General features: G+C 41.3%; 1 protein-coding gene across 5 annotated transcripts in view; it reads right to left on the minus strand.

The window, feature by feature from the left end:
* SPATA13 (spermatogenesis associated 13) overlaps positions 1-15,337 on the minus strand; it is a 170,920-nt gene that overhangs the window by 18,325 nt on the left and 137,258 nt on the right. For 3 of the 5 annotated variants that reach the window (XM_053970106.1, XM_053970105.1, XM_053970108.1), the window contains 4 exons: positions 13,257-13,619; positions 9,964-10,108; positions 1,224-1,360; positions 449-628 (listed from right to left, as the gene is read on the minus strand). In XM_053970106.1, the coding sequence (XP_053826081.1) occupies positions 449-628; positions 1,224-1,360; positions 9,964-10,108; positions 13,257-13,619 (825 nt within the window). Of the gene's footprint in view, positions 1-448; positions 629-1,223; positions 1,361-3,700; positions 3,757-9,963; positions 10,109-13,256; positions 13,620-15,337 lie in introns of those variants that run through there. The other 2 variants (XM_053970107.1, XM_053970109.1) reach the window with 2 other exon arrangements.

Below are 15,337 nucleotides of genomic sequence, written 5' to 3' on the forward strand. Positions count from 1 at the left end.
GAGAGTTATACTGTCATTAATCTGGTTGAGTTCTGACTGTGGAGTTCAGACTGTGAACCAGATTTCTACACAATGTCCTTGATAATAAATTAAGTCCTGTTCCTGCAGCATAGCTCTCCCCTGTCTTTATGAGAACTGTTGTGTCCTCTCTGTATACACTGATGACTTTCTGGTTGAGCTTCATGCTCTTGTAATCTAAGTTTAAGAAATTCCTTTGGTTACAAAGGGACCAAATGAAGAAGACAGAGTAAAAGTTGTCAGAGGAGCTAAGGGATCTGAGGGTGAGATTCTCTACTGCTTTTTTCCTTATGAACTTCTTAGGAGTTACACCACTGATGTTCAGCTATAAACATGCTGAGGATCAGGTATGAAATGTAATGCCATGAATGTTGCACTCTGCTAAGAATCTTGCAATGGTGCAAAAGCAAGAAGCAAAATAGTTACTCACCCTGACAAAGCTAGCTGGAAACCAGGCCTCCTTGTCCTCATTTCTTCCCCACCACCAGTCTTTGTTGGAAGCTTCTAGAACTCTAATGACATCTCCAGCTTTGAAGCCCAGCTCTTGATCATCCATAGTGACATGGTCCCAGAGAGCCTCTGCATAGACGACGGTGCCATCGCTTATCAGCTAAGATAGGAAGAAAATGAGATTGTGAAAGACAGAAGATACACTATGAAGTGTTTATAAACTACAAAGACATCAATATAGGTCACTAGATTGCCTACTATTACTTGTGTTACAGGATCAAACTAAAATTTCAGATTTTCAGAAATCTATGCATATTCTCTTTTGTGAAAACAATTAGAATCCTGCTTCAGAGCAGTTGCATAGGGTAACAGTTACAGTCTATGATGGTTTAAAACCAAGAGAGAAAATTAAATCCTGTCAATTAAATCCTGTCCAATCAAACTGTCCCCTTTGCCCACTCCCTTCCTGTAGTGGAGGAAACGCTAGGAGAGATGATAGAAGGTATCACAATTTACTGAAAAACTGCAATAACCACAATAATGCTAGTAAAAGAGTGTATAAAACAAAGTTCTACCCACAAAAAGGTATTCACCACTGAGCAAACAAAAATGCCTCCCAAAGAAACTAGCTACAGCCACTGAATTTTTTATGACTACGAAATCTCAGACTGTGGAAAACATCCCTCCGCATCCCCCATCCCTGTCCCTGCCCTCCCTGTGCCATCATTCCAGCAACGCAAAGCCCCGGACATTACCTCATTAATTGCTAGCTGTTCCCCTCCGGGCTGCAGGTACCTGGGAGCAGCTTGGCAGAGCTCCTCGTAGCTGTAATCTTCCTCACTGCCATTGTCATCCACTAAAGCTGAAGATTCAGTCCCACCATCTGCAGCAACTAAAACAAAAGTGCAACAGCTGTTTGTTCCATCATTTTTATGATTCAAAGAAAGACAACAATGCAAGAGGAATTGCTGAGAAATTACCTTTGTTGTCATGAATAAAACAGTAACAGCAGGAGTGGAAGGTTGTAGAGCTCTCAGGAAAACCACCTTTCCGTCATTAAATATGTTTTACTCATTTTTAGAATTTCTCATTTAGAAGCTGATAAAACTTTTGTACACAAAAAAAACAGAACTACAACAATTCCTTACTTATTTTTTACCAGAAGAAACCTTAAATTACCTGTATCAGAAGGAAAGCCCCAATGCCATTTTCCAGGCAGTAGATGTGAGAGCCCCAGCAGCCCCCAGCAGTCAGTGCGGACACTGTCACCCCCAGGCCAGATGCCCTTTCACTGTCTAACCCCATACAGGGACATAAGGACCAGTGGTTCTGTGCCCACCCACCCATGAGAAGGGTGGGCAGCCCACGTGCAGCCCCAGCTCTGCGCTGGCTGCTGCCACCTCTCCCATGCACGGGGAAGGCTCCGGCAGCAGCAAGGCTCAAGGGGACACAGAGCCCAGACTGGGCATGGTAGAATGGCCCTATGAAAAATCTGTTCTAATTGTCCCAAAGCACAACAATTTCTTGGTTTGACAATTGTATATTTTCTGACCAAAGAAGCAGCTTGTATAGAAAGAGAGGTCAGGACTAAAATGGGCTTCATCTTATTACACAGCCACATAAGCCAGGAAAAATGTTGTTACTGTATAAAACTATAAAACCTATTTGGGGTACACCAGTGGGTGACAGATCCTTTTGGTGATCACCTCCACACTGGCAGAGGAAGAGAACTGGAGGCTAACCTCAGGAACAAGTCTGACTGACTGACTGACTGACACCCTCACTGCTCAATGCTGGACCCTGTCCAAGTGGGTTTGCCTCTGAAAGCCACCTGTAATGTTCAAACCACCTGGGATCATGAAGCATTCATGACCAGTGGCCCCGTGCTTGAGTGCACTCTCTGGTCCTTGTTAATTTATTCCTAAAGATTTGTTCTTATGGCAAGCCCAAGCTGTGAACTAGAGTCTGAAGATCATAACGCTCAAAAACGCATTAAAAAGTCAAATTCAGAATAGGTTGCTAGCACTGAACTTCTTTGCTAAAGGTTAGTGTGTCCCAGGTAAGTTGCCACACAGTCAACAGAGCAAGTCTTTCTCCTGAGTGCTGGGGAAGGGACATTTAAGCAGAATTATTGAACCTGACAATTCCAACAAGCAGCAGGATCCTGACACTGCCTCGTGTCTGCTCTGCTTCAGACCTGGGCACTGCCTGTCTGCTGAGCTTTGGGCTCTGGATAGGTAGAGTCACAAGAAGACAACTCCTGGCTTTATTCCATGCACCTACTTCCACCAGGCACTCTGCTGCCATCTGCTATTTACCTTATAGGGAGAAATACTGCAACCCCCCTCCTCAGGGCAGGCATACCATCACTAGCATCTTCACTCATCTGAGCATTAATTCGCCAGAGAGATCAAAGCAGATCACCACACAGATTCACTAAAAAACTTGCAAGATTTTTCTTTCCATTAAAAATGGGAAAATATGGCATAGTCTTGATACAACAGAACATGGCTATTTAGCCATTCTGTTCTACTCCCTAGTATTTAAAATAGACATTCACCTTAACAGTATAATCTGCCTAAGCAGGAAGGATACAGAACCCCTATTTTAAAAAATCAAGACCTTTTTTTCCCTACAAACTCATTAATCTGAGCACTGATAAACTTTTAAAATACATCTTCTAAAACTTACTGAAAATGCTTTATTAAAAAAAATATTTCATTAAATCAATTTTTATCTTATAAAGCAACATCCAAAAAAATTAATCCCAGTTATCCTTTACATATTTCCACTGCACTATCCATACTGCCTGTGGGGTTGTTTCAGTAATAATGGCACATCAAAATAACCTAATTCATTTGACTCCAGACAAAAAAGAACTACAATTTTGGGACAGAAATCTGTTTGTTACTCTGTACCAAATCAACAAGCTTACATTGACTTTGTTGGGTAGAATCAAGTGAAATCTTGCATTCTGCATCTTTTCCTCTATTGTATACAGAAATACCAGAGGGAGGGGTGTGCTTTCATGATTCATGCACCAACGGGATGCAAAAAACTTAAGACAGCCTGGGATTGATGCCGATCTCCTAGCAGCTTTTCACCAGTACTGCAGGTTCCCATGGATGATGACAGAGTGTCATTGGTCAGGCCCCCTGACTGCCACTGTTTCCAGTTCGATCAAAAAACATCATGAAAAAAGCAAGAGCGAGCATGTTCTACTCACACGTACCCATCTGAAGGCTCTCCAGACTCCAAAAACGTGCCATAGCCCCCCTGGCTACCATGCTGCTGTCAGACCTCTAACAGGTGATGATGCTCAGTCCTACAGGGCTGGTGGAGGATCACAAGAGGCTCTGAGCTGCCGACAGCTCAGAGGAACAGGCTGTCGGCTGCCTTCAGCTCCCGGCAGTGCCTCCGAGGGCGAGCCCGGCTGGGAACTGCCAGCAGCGCACTCAGCCGCTCAGCCTGGCTGCCGCGAGCTGCCGGCTCTCTGACATCATGGGGTGCCCTTAGGGAGGAAGTTCCAGAAAAGAAACAAAAACCTGGCTGCCTGGCCCTGGCCGCGCTGCGCCTGCAGCCGTCCAGACCGCTCCCGCAGAGCCTGAACATCGCAAACACAGCAAGCTAGGGAGTGCATTTGTTTTTCATTAAAGCAGCTAAACGTGATTTCAATCTATATTCAAATGACTGCAATCCAGAGGGAGAGATGATGTGGCTGGAAGTTGGGAGTTCCTTGTATTACAACACTGTTCAGAGTATCGGTCTATCTTTGTCATACTATACCAGCTAAAATTCCAGAAGAAGTAAACAATTAAGGTATTTTTTGCACAATTTCTCTTGCTTCACAGGCAAACACTGAATCATTTTTTAGGGCACAAGCAGCACAAGTGTTAAGGCTACAGCAAACCGCTCCCAGGAAAACAGGGAGCCAGGAGACATTTTCTCACTGAAACTACGAAATTAATTCAGCTGCTCTATGAAATAGGGAATGAAGCAGGAAAGCACTCAAACCATCCATCTTTCTCTGGGTCTGACCCAGCCAGAGCACAACTTCATTCATTCACCATGGGCTAGCATTCACCCTTACATTTGCGTCCTCCCGCAGAGAAGCTGGATCAGGCCATGCACTGGAAGCAAGGGCCAGGAGCTGCTCCCATCAAGAGAGTGCAAAGCCTGCTGCAACCTATGTCTGTACACAGCCCCAAAAACTTATTGGCTTCTTCTTTACATGAAAACTGTTGCTCAGCTGAGCCTGTCCTGTAACTGGGGACTGCCTCCTCCAGGGATGTGTTCATAAAACCCTGGAGGCATTTCTGCATACAGCAACTTCTCAACACCCACTAAAATCACATGGTTTTTCCAGCGCTGCCTCGGACATAGAAGGAAAGGCCAAACATCACCCTGAAATATTAATGCTGTCTTCCTGCAAAAATCCTATTTGTGCTGCACTCCACAGGAGACTGACAGAAATCATCTTCTGAATCTCTCAAACGTCCCTATTATTTCTTGCTGCAAGGACTCTAGTTGGATAGCACAATAAAAACAAGCTACTACATAAGATTTTCATACACAACATTTTTCTTGGCATAAACCATTAAAAAAAAGCAAGCTGGCAAACAAAAGTGACACTGATGACACTGAAGTCCTGATGATCCCGGGACTTCCAAGTGAAAATGTCACACTTTTAATCAGCCAGATCACAAGATCTTTGCCATGTCAAACCCCTGCCCACTGGGGAAAAACAGTTCAACTGCCAAAGGAAAACCAGATCAAACCCTATACAGCTCTTTTACAAGACACTTTAATAAAACAACCTCTGAAAAACAACTTGAAACTCTTTCAGTCTGATTTTTGCAGAAAGGAACAGACTCTGTGCTTTTGCCTAATGACTAACCTAATGCCACTGTGGGATGCTGCTTGGATGGAGGGGGGATCTGCCCTCCCTCCTTTGCATGGGCACATCTGGCAAACTGAATCACCACAAAAGTGCTCATTTAGGGTGAGGTGGTGGTGGCTTCATTTCCTTGTAGATCAGCCAGGGACAAGAGGAGGCACAGGCTGTCCTTTGTAGTGGCAGTCCACTGTGACCTTGCCCAAATGCATGCTGAGCTGGCTTAGCCACTGTGCAGGGCACTCTGAAAATGCTGTGGCTAGCACTTACTAAAATACTAAAAGCTAGTTTATCCAGCTCAAGAAAATTCAGTTCTAGAAACACCCTGGTATCACAGAACCCTTCATCCTGAGGCAGACCACAGGTCGCCCCCAACCACTTCTCTGACAGCAGCCAGTTGTAGATGCCCATGGAGGAACATAAAAATAGATGAGGCGTGTGATGGCATTTTTCTGATGTACTTTTCTAAATTCCAGTTATCTTCCAGATCAGTCAAATCCCTCCTGGGGCAGAAATTATATCTTTGTGTTTAATGAACTGGATTTTTCAAATCGCTTTCTGATTTTTTTAAACTGTTGGGATGCGAAATACACTGTGTAGCAATTAGTTTTATAGTTTAATTTTACAGACTGTGAAAACTATCTTTTATTTTGAGCTTGTTCTCTGGTGATTTCATTTGGTGCCCTTTAGTTCTTAAATTATTGGAAACAATAACTATTATCTGTTCATTTTTCCTATGCCAAACAGACTTTTATTCTCCTATTGTCGTTTTTATCATGTTCCAGCACCCAAGCCACATTAATCACTCCTCCCAGAGACACACACTGAGTCAATTTTCTTGTCCTTCTGCTTTTCTCTGTACCATCCCCTGTAAAAAATGCCTTTTGGGATGGAAAGGAACGGGGAGATGGCCCCCCCACACACCAGTGGCACAATTGGGCCTTCTGTTTTGTCCTCTATTCATTTCCTACAAACTCCTGCCCTTTTATTTACTGTTTTGACTGTTACTATGCACTGCACTGACTCTGTAAATGTCTGTTAAGATTGCAAGATCTTTTACTAAATGGCAATATCCAGCTCAAAGTCCATCTTTCTGTAAGCACATCAGGCTCTTTTCCTCCTCCACATGCGTTACCTTGGCTTTACCAACACCTGACGCCAGTGCAGTGCCTCATGTCTCACTTTTACTACCGTGAATAATTCAGCACACCAGCAAGAATTACCATTTCATTTTATACTTCCCTTCCCACATCATTCAGGCAGACACTGAACATCTGATTCCACTCATGAGCTCTCTCCTTAAGAAAACCAACCACTCTCCTGAGTCATTCCTGAGCTGTGCTCCACACATGCCAAATTCTAGTCCCACATAAAAATACGCAAAAAAAGATGGGTTCGTTTTTCAGATGTTTATAAAAATCGCTCTGCAGTGACAAATAGACAACCTGTTTAATGTAATTTAAAACTTGTAACCTTCGAGCACAAGAGTAGCAATTTAAGTCTCAAGGGCAGTTTCCCCTGTGCTGTCTGATTCTTACTCTCTTTTCTACAGATGACAATTTGTTGTCTTATAACACCTGTTTTTCTAAAAATTTACATCTCCACTTTTATCTGCCACTGCTATAAGAAGACAGCATGTAATGTAGTAGGCTTTAGCAAGTAACTAAAATAAGATACCACTGGTTTTCAGTGCTTGGGTTTAGAATTACTTTCTATAATAAAGGGCTTTTGTGCTATCAAATTTCACTGTGCATGAGCAAACAAAAAACTCTCACATGTTCAAAGACAAGGAAGTGCCTTGTGATTTAAGAGAAAAAAGAAAAGAGATCGGAATTTGTGACACTAGTCACTTTAGTATTTTCTTGTGGAGCTACCAAACAGATCTTTGCAACTGCTTTCAAACTGTGAAGTCCATGATATTCCTCACTTGCCTTCAGAGTTTTGATTTCAGACACATTTCCTGCTCCACTTCTATGTTTGTTGTAAGGTCTCATAAAAGTCACATCTAACATAATCAAGGTTGCTTTGGCTTCATTGTTCTGAAAACTGGCAGAAATCTTGGTTTGTGTATTTGTCATCCTGATGCTTAAGCTTAGGAGACCACTTATTCAAAACCTAAATACCTGGAGAGATACTGCTCTCAGGCAGTTGTCTAGGTAACTAATGCTATTTCATGTGGTTTCCAAATATCAACTGGAAAGGATAACTAAAAATAAAAAAAATAATTCCTGCTCTGTGATAATCAAAGAGACTCTTTTTTCCACAAACTACATTATGGAAGACCTGTTATCCTGTGAGTGGTCCTTCTGGAATCAGGGACTGAGACATCACATAATCTCAGCAAGAGTCACAGCATTCGATATCAAATTTACCTCAGTGCCTTATCTGGATCATTAAGTGTACTAAAGAAGTATACAGCACAACGTACTCCAGACACAGGTTTTAAAGTAGTTCCCAATATTTTACTACAATACAAATTAAAATAAAAATACAAATGGAGTATATATAATTGCCCTGGTTAGAGAGAAGAAGGGGTGGAGCTTTTAGTGCTGTTTATTCCATACCACCCACATCATCACTGCGGGCATGGTTTTGGCAGGAGCCACCGGGAACTGGAAACCAAAGTTTGCCATCTTGCTGGATCTCTCCAGGGAGAAGGTATTGGGATCAGCCAAGTGGACCCAGCCCCTCTCTGCCACTGTCGGTCCCTTTCCCATCCCTTCAGGTGACAGCTTTAAGACGAAATGCTGAAGGACAGCGAGGATGAGTCTGAGACACTACTCCAAAGGAACAAAAAGCAACAGAGAGAGGCAGCAGCACAGAGCCAAGCTCAGCTGAGCTACTCAGAGCCCAAACTCCAGAAGAGCCCAACCGGAGCAGCACCGGTGCCAGAGGCAGCTGTGTGGGATTGAGCCAACCTGGGTGGAGCAGCATCAGTGCCAGAGGCAGCTGTGCAGAACAGAACCAGCAAAGCAAAGCAGTCTGAGGCACCGCTGTGGCACAACGCAATGATCGCGCTTCCAAGGGGTTTGCTTGCCCTGGTCCTTCATTGTTTTCTGACTGGGGTGAGGGAGAACATCAAGCAGTGGAAGCTCTCCTTGACATACTGCCTTTGTGTCCCAAATACCATGTGGCCTAGATGCAGGAACAGTAATTATATTGTCTTCAGGAAGACCTGGGGTTTTTTTCACAGTGGTAAAATGCTTTTTTTTGTGGGTAGGGCACCTTCTTGCATACTTTTTGCTGTTAACACTGCTGTTGCATTGCAATTTTAGTAAATTGTTATCTTGTAATTTCTCCTTTTTGTCCCTCCATTACTGAAAGGGGCAGGGGGAAAGGGAGTGGCTTATTTGGAGTTTAGTTCCCTAAATCAGCTGTCTAAACCAGTACAACAATGTATCTCAGAATCACAGAATATTCTGAGTTGGAAGGGACCCGCTAAGACCATCAAGTCCAACCCTTAAGTGAATGGCCCATATAGGGATCAAACCCACAGCCTAGGCATTATCAAGACCATGCTCTAACCAACTGAGCTCATCTCAGTGGATAAGTCCCTCTTATTGCCATAGTTAGAAATTCTCAAGTCTGCTTCTTGAAGAGCACCTCCTGAAAAAAAACTGTCACGTTCTATTCAAAACAGGAGAATTCAGTTTTAACATGTTCTCACATAAACTAATTTGTAGTTAAAGCATTTTTGGTAGAATTTGGACATCACTGCAGCTAAAACTTAGCTAAGAACCATAGAAGCCAAGTATTGATTTGTAAACATACATGTAATTTTAATAAACATTGAAAATGCTATTTGTTAAGTTTCCTACTTCAGTCATAGGAAGCCTTGATCCAGAAGGTTCAGGGTGAAGGTTCCCAACAGTTCACTATTAACAGTGAAAGATACAAAGTGAGAATTTTGCTTTTATTTCCAAATCTTGCCAGTGTCTGAAGGAACACAAATGGTGTTAACCCAGGTTCTTCTGGACCCACCTGTGAAGAAATGTTCCACTACATCTAGACTAGTTAATAGACTATTTCTATTGACTCCAAATAGCATTGCATGCTAAGAGTTAAAACAATTACAGCAAAATTACACAGGACACATCAGCGAACCTGTTAAAGCGCAGTGCTTCCAAAAAGGCAATTTTTACCAAGAACTTGTCCCTCACGTACCAGAGTTCTGGTTGGACTACACTCACCAGCAAGCCACTGAATTATTTAAGGCTTGCCTATCTAAGTAAAGCTGAATGCATGGCAAGCAAAATTAAAAATACATGTGTGGTTCAGGTACAAACTCAAGCATATTAGAACTTACTTCCTTCATAATCTATTGACTTTAGGCAAGTATATGACTAAGAGAGTGGAGAATACAGGCGTGTAAGTGGTATGGAACAATAAACCATAGTAATGTCAGAGAGTAGATGTGAAAAAAAAGTTTTACATGAGAACAGCAGCTACTAGTAAGAAACTCACAAAACAAAGCAACTTAGCTGGGCATTACTTTGCCACTGAGTTGGTTTGCACCCTTTTGTCCTCCATATTATATTCTAATTCTTGCTTAGCCTGGAGTGTGGCTTTCTGATATACTAAGTTAAAAATACTCATCTTACCATTAGATGTTCTCATCTGCCGCCTCCGTCCCACCCGGTCCAGACCGATGGGGGTACTTTGTGAGAAGGTGAGTGGCCGGAACCTGGCTGAAACAGCCTTGTACGGGGGCACCTTGTGTGCTGGAACAGGTGGCCGTGCCACAGGCTACCAAGGAAACAGGAAAATCCAGTATTAGTAAAGCTACAGGCAAGACCAACTGAGCAAAGCTCAGGTATGAAGTAAGGTTTCTCCAGATAGTCCAGGTAATTACACGGGCAGTAAAATCCCCTATGTTGAAGTGACATTGCTTAAACACTGCATACCATGTCCACCAGCATCACAGAACAAGTTTTATTACATTACAGTTCTTTGTTACATTAAAAACTCCTTAGCCTTCTGTTGTGGTCAGACATGCTCTGTCATTTTCATCTTGTAATACTCTTTTTTGAAGACAATCAAGAAGGCAGGAGCACCTCTCCTATGAAGACTGGGCTGAGAGAGCTGGGATTGTTCAGCCTGGAGAGGGAGGGATACCTCACTATGGCCTTTCAGTACCCAAGGGGGCCTACAAGAAAGCTGGAGGGGGGCTTTATAGAATGGCATGTTGTGATAGGACAATGGGAAATAGCTTTCAACTGAAAGAAGGCCAATTTACATTAATGAAAAGACTTTCTACGGTGAGGATGGTAAAACACTAGAACAGGTTTTCCGCAGAGGTGGTGGATTTCTGCTTGCATCAGTTAAATGTAGTAAAATAAACAAGACAATAATAATTGTGTAAATGATGGTCTGTTTTGAGTTCCCAGGAGTCTCATAAGAAAGAGGTAATACTAAGTTTATTGCAACATTATCTCAAAGCCATTTTCTTTGGATAAATCATCCATTTGTTAAATTATGATTGGAAAACCTACCCCTGTTTTATTTGCAAATTGAGTCTGATTTTACATTGTCCCTGAACAACGCCACATAAGCCAGGCTGAATGATCTTGCATATGCATTCAACATTAAACAGCCAGGCTTCAGCAGATGAACTTCAGAGAAACTCATCTTTAGATCTTCTCCTATTGTTCAGTTGTTACTGTTCTTCTATCAAGTAATCTGAAACATTAGAGATGGCTTTTAATGAAATATCTCTTGACACTCTGTTACAAAACCCATGACAGTATTGTTTGAAAATGTTTTCTCACACCTAAGCTGTCAGACCAAAACAAAATACAGCAAAGAGGAATTAGCTTTGTACTTTTCAAATATTCCCAAGGGTTTTCAAAGCTTTAAAGAAAAAAAGTCACCCATGTGAAGAGCAGTCTTTGACAAGCCCACATAAAACACTTCCAGCACATATATGCCTGCTTAATGAGTCCTTTTTCAAATCCCAGCTAAAAGTTTACTTTTTATCGCGACTGCCAAAAGCCTCAATGTGTATGCAATACGATTCATCTACAACCTCATCTTTAAACCTCATTTCCTAAGTGCCTTATCAGTATACCAGGATCCTTCACCACAAAAAGTCTGATTTGTTGTATCAAATAGCTAATAAAGGTGATGGCAATTACTGTATGGAAATAACTGGCTGAGTAAAAAAAAAACAAGTTATTTATTTCTGGGCAACTAAAATTTTCTTATAAGGCTTCAGTCCAAATCCTTTCTCCAGACAGACATGGATGTGTGGCAGTCCTGGGAAGTTGGCCTGGGTGTGCCATAATTTGATTTAATAATGTTAGGAATGCTTCATCGTTTTGGTCTTCACCACAGTGATCCAGCAATGTGCTAACTTAACCCCAACCAAGCTCTTATGGCAGCACTGGAGGATGGAAAGAGTCAACTCAAATAGCTGCCTTGATGCATGTTCCTTCACTATTAATGTGAACAAGGTTTGAAAAGAGATCAATTTTATTTTAGCACTAAATGAAGGGCGTGGAGAGTGTTTAATCCCTTACACAGTACAGCAAGTTGCCAGTACTTACTATTCTTTAAAATCCATCTACTATTCTTGAGTAAGATGGCCTAGAATTTGTAACAATGATTTTCTTCTTTTTTTTTTCCTTCCAAGTTAAGAGATAGAATTAATTTTAAAATAATCTTAGTTACATATGATTTGAAACAAAGGCCTTTGCCTAGGTAAAAGGTTCATTGGCTTCAGCTGGGGTTTTGCATCAAGATGCATTTTTTCATCAGGGAGTTATAAAAAGGAAGTATGTCATACACAATAACAGTGTTCATGTTACAAAATGTTTTTCACAGGAAACTGAAAATCCTGCCATTGTTTCAGCACTTTACTATCACTAAACTTCCCAGCAGATGAAGTGGCTTGAGAAAGACTAACAGGACTCAAATTTCATTAATAACCACCAGAATCAAATTTTTTGAGGATGTGAATACTAATTCTTTTTTTCTGTTGCTTTATCAGCTTGACAATTGCTTTAGGCAGAAGTCCTCCAGCTTGCAGAGAAAGTAGAAAATACCTGATGAGTGCAGTCTTACAAAAGCCTGTGAGCCTGAAGCTCTGCAACCAAATGCAAGATGGGACCACAACCACCAACACAACAGTAAGTTCCTCTACACATTGTACTTGTTCAGCACTACCTCCAGGGAGAAAGGAGCAATTTTTATCTTTCAGAAGTTTTAAATTTCTCACTCTTTTACTTAAGCCAACAGAGATGGCAAATATAGGTACTACTCAAGTACACACTGCTTACTTATAGGTTTCCTTTGTTTCATCTGATCAATTTAGTAGTACATGGACAGACATATTCATATGTTAGTTTTCTTAAATTCTTAATTTCATTAATTTATCAATTTATTACCAACTTTCTCAAGCACTGTCTTAATTAAAGTATCTTTGCTATGCCAAAACCAAGATTTTGAACATCACTTTTAAAGCCACAGTTTTTGAACAGGCTTGCTTTTGGATAATTTGAAATGCCCAATAAATAATGTGCTATCATTCTGTTTGGTTGTACTATTCTGTTCCTCAGGCCCTCTGTAAGGAGACTAAACACAGATCTGTCTTACACACAAATAAGCCCTTATAGACCAACATAAGACATAATGACCATGCCAAGAAAGAAATCAGATTAATTTACAATACAGAAAAGATTATCCCAAAGTCAGTATCAGGTTTGTTCCATGCTGTATTTTTAGCAAGAAGACAAAGTAATTAGTGACCAAGAAAGCAGTATTCTAAGTACACGATGTCAGCTTGACAAAAGGGAAGGAAGAGAAGGAAGCATCCACTCTATTTTCTAGGCTGAAGATAGAGACAAGGAAGTGAAAGGGTCTTTTGCAGTTTGCAGAGCACATCTGTTTATCTTACTTGTGTCAGCAGATTTTCTCTCTCTTCTACTTGATCGTCTCCATAGAAATTGACCCCACCTATTACGGAGATGGGTCTTCTTTTTCTCCCTCTGTGGTAGCCTACAGTATTGCTTTGGCTCACAGACCCAACGGATGCCAGTCCTGGCTGATTTTCTCCATCTGTGCAGTCTATCTCCTGAGACTCCACTGCAACTGCATCTTCTGGTATAGAGAAACTTCGGATCGACATTTGGCCATAGTCTGAGAGAGGTCTGGGCCGGGATCTTTTTCCAGAGCCCCATTTCCTGGGTGTGACCTTTTGTGAGTCTGCCTTTTCTTCATCCTGGGATGTGGACTTCTTCCAGTGGTCATCAGAAACAACCTTTTTAAATGTGAACAAGTCAAATAAGCCACAGAATTTTCTGACAGTTAATGATTTCTAAGTTTGTCATATGGCAGATCAACTTAACATGTCTAAAACATAAGGAGTTACCATAAATACAACAAATGCAAATGAGGAAGAGATAACTTCTTCAATTCCTCAAGAGGTATCATTTCAGGAAGAGATAACTTTGCAAAGCAGAAACATCATGATGCTTGTAGTGAGTAAGGTAAAGACCCAACAATCAGTACCTCTTTGGCCAACCAGACTAGTAACACTAAAAACTCACCTATTACCTCAGCAGTACAGATAGATCCTATCACAAACACTGAACTCATGGAATAGTATCTCAGAAAGATAGCTCTGTGCTCACAGGACTTTCTTCTATGCACAAATTGGATACTACAGGTAACACCAGTAAAAACAACTCAACTGTGTTTTTGGACTTCTTACCAAGGCTTGTAGCAACAGGACAATGGACAACAATTTTAAACTGAAAGAAGGTGAATTTAGATTACATATTATTAAGACATTCTTGACCATGAGGGTGGTGAGGCACCAGAACAGATTGCCCAGGGAAGCTGTGCATGCTTCAACCCTGGTATTGTCCAATGCCAGGCTGGATGGGGCTCTGGGCAACCTGGTCTAGTGAAAATGTCCCTGTTCATGGTAGGTGAACTAGATGATCATTAAGGTCTCTTCCAAGCCAACCCATTCTATGATATTTCTCTGTTTCACCTCTGTTCAGTGATGAAAACAAACAGCAAGGCTGCATTTTGACCGCTTGCAAATCCATGTAACTGTAAGCTGATACCAGACTGGGCAGTCACATTTCCTCCTACCACTCACTCCCACAATGCCACTTGGTCAGATCTAGAGATTCTGCAGCCAGGAGTGATTTGGTGAGCGAGCTCATCCAGTTTGAAAGGGAGAAGCTCACTTCCCATATGCTCTGGGAGGTTCAAGTCATGCAGATTATATCAGAGATATATTATAGCACACAGAAAAATATGATGGGCTTAGATAGGAAGCTTGGAAAATGAGTATGTTTTTCCTATTTAACAGCACACCTGGCTCACAGAGGTTAATGCCTTCAAGTACTATAACTGTAGTGGCATTACAAGTTTGGAAATAAAAGAATCTCAACTGAAATACTTGGTAGAGGGAACATTTTTAAGCATTTCAATGCATTTGAAGTAATACTGTTGTAATTTTTTCTAGCAAAACCCTTGCAATTTTTCAGAAAAAAATCTGCACACAAAAGTTTATGTTCACTTTTCCCTGAAATTTCTGATTTCTTGGTGTTTCTTGGCTTTTCCCAGTTCCTTCATAAAAATAGAAAAAAAAAGAGAGAAAGCTAGTAAGTAGTCCAAAAAGAAAAGCATCATTTTGTCTCTCTCTAACTATATTTTGTTCATCTGTTCCAGACCAGATGAAGGCATTCGAGATATTGCATAACCAAAGCAAACATGCAGCCCAGAAGCAGCCTTTTGCAATGATGTCTGTGACAGAGGATTTATCTTCTGTCAACCTTCTTGCCCACCTGTTATTTTCAGCCAGGCCACTACAAATCAATGAGTCTTTTTTAAGCCTCATGATACAGTGGGCAGATGCTGGTTTTTGTTTGAAAGAAAGATTAATTCCATGGTATGAAAGCACTTCAGTCAGTAAGCAAAGTTACTAAACAGTCAATATTTTAACATGATTACTGCAATTAT

This window comes from Vidua macroura, chromosome 2 (assembly GCF_024509145.1).
Source record: "Vidua macroura isolate BioBank_ID:100142 chromosome 2, ASM2450914v1, whole genome shotgun sequence".
NCBI lineage: Eukaryota > Metazoa > Chordata > Aves > Passeriformes > Viduidae > Vidua > Vidua macroura.